At 37.7% G+C, this 5640-nt stretch overlaps 1 protein-coding gene across 1 annotated transcript in view; it reads left to right on the plus strand.

The window, feature by feature from the left end:
- tbc1d32 (TBC1 domain family, member 32) overlaps positions 1–5640 on the plus strand; it is an 83952-nt gene that overhangs the window by 65266 nt on the left and 13046 nt on the right. The window contains exons 30-31 of the mRNA XM_037685646.1: positions 2676–2830; positions 5094–5234. Coding sequence (XP_037541574.1) covers positions 2676–2830; positions 5094–5234 — 296 coding nt within the window. The remainder of the gene's footprint in view (positions 1–2675; positions 2831–5093; positions 5235–5640) is intronic.

Below are 5640 nucleotides of genomic sequence, written 5' to 3' on the forward strand. Positions count from 1 at the left end.
TGTGGTTCTATGGTCCAGGTGTGGTTCTATGGTCCAGGTGTGGTTCTGTGGTCCAGGTGTGGTTCTATGGTCCAGGTGTAGTTTCTATGGTCCAGGTGTAGTTTCTATGGTCCTGGTGTAGTTTCTATGGGAAGATAAAGAGAAATGCAAGTTAATGGCAGCCATAATTACAAATACAAACGTGAAGAGTTGAGCATAAAGACAGCAGCAGACTGAGGAAATGTGTTCAGTTTGTCCACCAGCAGAACCAAGGGAGAGCTCAGGAAACCCGAGGCATCCCTAAATATAGGATTTATCAAAAAGGAAAGTCTTAATCTTGGTCTTAAAAGTAGACAGAGTAAGAAAAATAGTAACACAAACTTGAAGCTGATTTCACAACAGAGGAACCTGATAACTGAAAGCTCTGCCTCCTGTTTTAGAAACTTTAGGAACCTCAAGTAAACCTGCAGTCTGAGAATAATAAGATTTTTAATCTAAGATGGAACTTGGCTGTTTAGAATTTTACAAGTTAGAAGGAAAAATGTTAAAATATATTCTTATCAATGATTTTTAAGAGTTATTAAAATGTAGCTTTAACAAAATGTTAAAAAGAGATTATAGGATAAATAAGTACTAGTCTCTTTTTTTTTTCCCTAAACAAAAAAGCAGCCTTTAAACCATGACCAAACTAAAGATGCTTCATTTCATCTTCATACCAAGTTCACATCCAGTTGTTCACTAGTTTGAACTGAACATTTTCCACGTAGAGCAGACCTCTACAGTCACAGTTATAAGATCCTCACTATCTCTGACCTAATGTATGAATACATATATGCAAGAGACGGACCAATTAGCCTGAATGTTTTTGCCTAAAAACCAAAAAGATCACAGCTTCATCCGTGTGGCTGTGGTACAACTGGTAACCATTATTGTAGTTTTTAAAATGGACTTCAAACACTGACTTGAGCCATATTTGAGACAGTATCACAGACACTGATACTGCAGCAGCGTTGAGCTGATAACCCCACCAGCCTTCCTTTGAAAGTATCATTGTCTGTCACTGATCGTCACAATACACGTTATCTTCCTCCATCTGCGTCTCGGAGAACACTTCCTCTTTCTCTGGTCCTGAATGACATCTGATAAATCTATTTAGTTTCTGAAGTTCACTTTATCAGTGGACAGTAGAACAAGAAAAAAACAAGGAGGGAAAGTCTGATAAAACCTTGCATGCATTTGGTCTTATAAGAATTTAGATACATTTACCATACTTTCCGCCGTACACGTCGCAAAACTGTATAAGTCACATCAGTCCAAATATTTCTAATAAAGTGAAAAAACAAACATAAATATGTCACTTCGCTGTATAAGTCGCATCTATTATGTGTCACCGCGGACAACCTGGAAACGTGGGCCGGTGTTGTGCCAAAAATCAATTGGCTGCCAAATGGCGGAGGACTTTAACAAGAATCTAACAAATTAACAGAGAACATTACAAATGCATGAGGCTTATCCTGCTGCATGATGGGTAAATTAAGATCTTATAACCGCAGTAAAAACACTGCAAATACTTAAAGTTTACGATTGATAAACTTGGCTCTTGTTACAGTCGTTGAGGTCCCTGCAAACACTTTTGTTACATTTTGCTCCACAAGAGAAGCCAGAAGGTGGAACTGGATGGACCCCTAGACAGAAAATAACTTGTAAGTTATTTTAAGATAAATATATTCTAATTTGTTCATTTTGAACAATACCACAATGATTTTGAGTCGTTTTGAAATAGAAAACCAGCATTTTAATAAATGCCAAATGCATAAACCATGAGCCGAAGAAATGAGTCACGGTGACTCTTCAGATTTAGGCAACTATAATCTACCCTCCCATGTATCTGACATTTTAACTAGCCATCACAACAGCTGGCACTGACTGCGTGCACAGCATGCACCAAAAATTAATTTAAATATGCAGCTGGGTTTGAGAAATTTGAAAGAATCCTCTGAATCTAATATGAGAAGCTGTTGAACAAGAATATAAAATACACATAAAAAAAGTCAAAGTTTTTAAAATGTGAAAAGCATTTTAATAAAAGCGTAATATTAATAATAAATCATAATATTTCCTTTATTGGGCAGTGTTCAGACTGTTAGCATGGCCTGAATAATTAACATGTATTAAAAAAATAACCCAGTTAGTTCCAAAGTTCATGCTCAATAATCCAGGTGTAAAATCTAACAATGTTCAGTCTGGTCATCTGGACGGTTTCTTTTTTTTTTTTTTTCTGAGACGTTTCTTCCTTCATCCAAAGGACTTCTTCAACCTGAGGAGCCACAAAACAAAACTGACTCCCACAAACAACATACTCCATAGTGGAAAACCCAGTTTACTGGTGATAAGATGGCCTCTGGGGCCCGCCCTTTCCCCCGTCAACTTATGGCAGAGTGGTTCAAACCACAGAAGTTCATGCTCAATAATCAGTCCAGATTACCCGACTGAACATTGTTAGATTTTTACCCGGATTATTGAGCATGAACTTTGGTGTTCTGTGGATTATAAAGAAGGAAAAAATGAAACTCATTGGGGTTAAAATCTCAATTGATGGGTGTGTTTAAATTTAAAATAAAGTATTTCTTACTTGTTTCCAAGTGGCTGATTCTTCTCATTTGAAGCAGCACTTTGCTTCTTTAACTCTGCAACAGTCAGTCAACAGGACGGTTATCTGGGCCACGACTGGCTGACCTCCACTGTCTTCCTCGTCATGGCTGGAAACACGGACCGGTCCCTGAATCTCTTACTGAACCTCTCCTCTCTGCTTACGTCTGCGTTCATCTGGCCTGCAAGGATTCACGCATCTGTGAGTAACGACCACTGTCCAACGTGTTTACATACACAGAGTTTCACCGTTTTTAAATCCTCATTACTGCAGAGAGGTTGTTGCGTGTAAAGTCTGTTAATAATACACCTTATTTCTCAACATGCAGCTGTTATTGTTGATTACTCCCCTGAAGATTCATTAAAAATGTTGTGAACAGAAAATTATTCTTAAAAGCTCACTTTTTTAAGTGATTCTTAGCTGAACTTTAAAATAAATATTCCTGTGTATATTTTTAAAACTGCCCGTTATAATAAAAATTATTTAGTTTTATTTTAAATTGTTGGGTGAATAAACAAATGAGAGCAGATCTCATTGAATCGGGTTAGTTAAATCCAGAACTGGGCGACATTCAGACTAGGCCTGTCGCAATAAACAATAAATCAATTAATCGCACGATAAATTAAAACGAGGTCGATAATTTTCATTTATCGGCTTTATCGTTTCTTCGTGTCTCTCTCTTTCTGCTGAAGACACTGGATGAGAAAAGGCTCAACTCCGGTGCTCTTCACTGACCCCTCCCTTTCTCTTTTCTCTATAAAATCCGTTTTAACGATCCAAAATCGCGTTTTTGGATCGTTAAAAGCAGCTAAGCTGAGAAGCTAAGCTACGAGCTAAGCTAACAGGCCGACCTCGGAGGGGAAAAAAAACCTCCATCTTTTCGAAGCTCCAAAATTCACGGCTGAAACCCGTGCCTTCGTGTAAAAAGTTGTTTTTCTCTGCAAAAAGAAGCTGAGAACTTGTTTACTGATTCTTTAATTAAAATTTATTTATGAAAAATGCTATGCTAAAGAGCTCAAACCACACCGAGCGTCCGCCATTTTGAGAACTGAATAAAGGAAGGAGAGACAGCCCATGTCACGTCAAGTGGCCTCCCTCCCATTGTTCTTAAAGAGACACACTGCTCGCTCCCTCACTATCCATCCTTCAGTTCAAACTGTCTTATACTGCCATCCGGTGGTCGAAAAAATGTAATACACACAAAATTAACCAACATTTCTTCTTAAATTCGACAATAATTACTAATTATTGTCAAATTTCAAACAATATTATTGTTTATCGCAATAATTTCTGAGACGATCACCCAGCAAAATTTGTTATCGTGACAGGCCTAATTCAGACAAATATTGTCCAAACCAGATTAGTAATTCTGAAGGTTTCCGAAGGTTTCTCATTCAAGCATTCAGCTCAGTATTTTTTTTATTTTTGTAGCCACCCATTGGTGGCTGTTTGGTTAAAGATCTGCTCTAATGGGGATTCTTGGGAAAGGGTCGTTGTATTCGTTTTAATTTTATTTTGTAAGACAGTAATTGTGAGAACTGATACAATTTAGGCTCAGACTTTGTGGCCATTACAGCGATTCAGACCAGTTAACTTTTCCTGGTGGCTAAAAGCAGGTTTTGTGACAACAATCTTTTTAAATATAAACCCGAGTTCATGACAAATTTCCCCTAGGGGACAATAAAGTGTATTCTAGTCTATTCTAAAGAGCATGGTTCAACAGAACAATATTTACTCATTAAAAGATGTTTTAGCTCTCAGACAGGCTTTGGTTTGATCAGTCCTCTGGAACTTTTATCTCATTTTCTCCAACTTTGGACAGGATTTATGTAAGTTGATTTTACATATGTCTCTCTTTTGAGAAAAATTTAAATGCCAAACACATAAACAAGCTACATCTGCTTTAAAAATAAGACAACAATCTTCAAAACATTGCATTTATTTTTATTCATTTTTACCATGGATAAGAGTAGAGGACATTTCTACGACTAAAACATGAAACTCAGAGGGACGACTAGAAATGGAGGAGGAAAGGACAAAATGATAAAGGAATTGATCACTTGTGGGGATTCATTGTAGAATGAAGTCTAGTTTGGGTCATAAAACAGAGATTTACTTCTTGTCATTCATTTAACATCTGTCGTATATTGACAGCGTACCTCTCAGACTTGTCTGTCTGTGATTCATGCTCTCACTATAGTTCCTCTTTAACACAAACTGGTCAATTTTGTCAATAATATGGAAAATTAAATGGCAAAAAATAATTTACGTACAGTAGGAGAGAGCATGAGCGTGAAAACACAATGTTGTACGCCGTTTATAAACAAATTATTTAAAATCAAACTCCGTTAAGTCATTTTCAGCAAGGACGTCCAGTAAAATGGATCTTTATTTATTGATATTTATTCTTTCTGAATCTGTCCACACGTGGAGTGAGACAAACCCTTGGTTTTTGTTGTGACAGGTCCATTTCCCTCAGGAAGTTGCTGAATCTGGGATCTCTCCGGTTTACTGGTGCACAGCTCACTATGTGGAGATGCTGCTGAAGGCTGAAGTCCCTCTGGTCCATTCAGCCTTCAGGATGTCTGGGTTCACCCCCTCACAGGTAACAGCTAGCACTCTGCTCATTTTGTGTTCCTCCACCCTGACGTTTGTCAATCTGACCATCAGTAGCCGTCAGATCATTATCAATCAGTTATCAATCAGAGGTTCACACTCATTCCACACAGCTGACTCAAACACTTACACAGATCTAATTTTTCTAAGCTGGATAAACCAAGACTGAATCATAAAAAACAATTAATATGAAAGATCAGTGCAGGTGTAGTTCAGCGCATATTTATTATTTTTGGCTGCTTTTGGCCAACAGCGTGTTTTATTAGTTCATGTTTTATTTTTAGGCTGATTGGTAACTCTAAATTATCCCTAGGTGAGTGTGAGAGTGAATGGTTTGTTTGTCCCTGTGTGTCCCTGTGATGGACTGGAGACCAGGGTGTCCCTGTGATGGACTG

This window comes from Nematolebias whitei, chromosome 12 (genome assembly GCF_014905685.2).
Source record: "Nematolebias whitei isolate Nwh7 chromosome 12, NemWhi1, whole genome shotgun sequence".
NCBI lineage: Eukaryota > Metazoa > Chordata > Actinopteri > Cyprinodontiformes > Rivulidae > Nematolebias > Nematolebias whitei.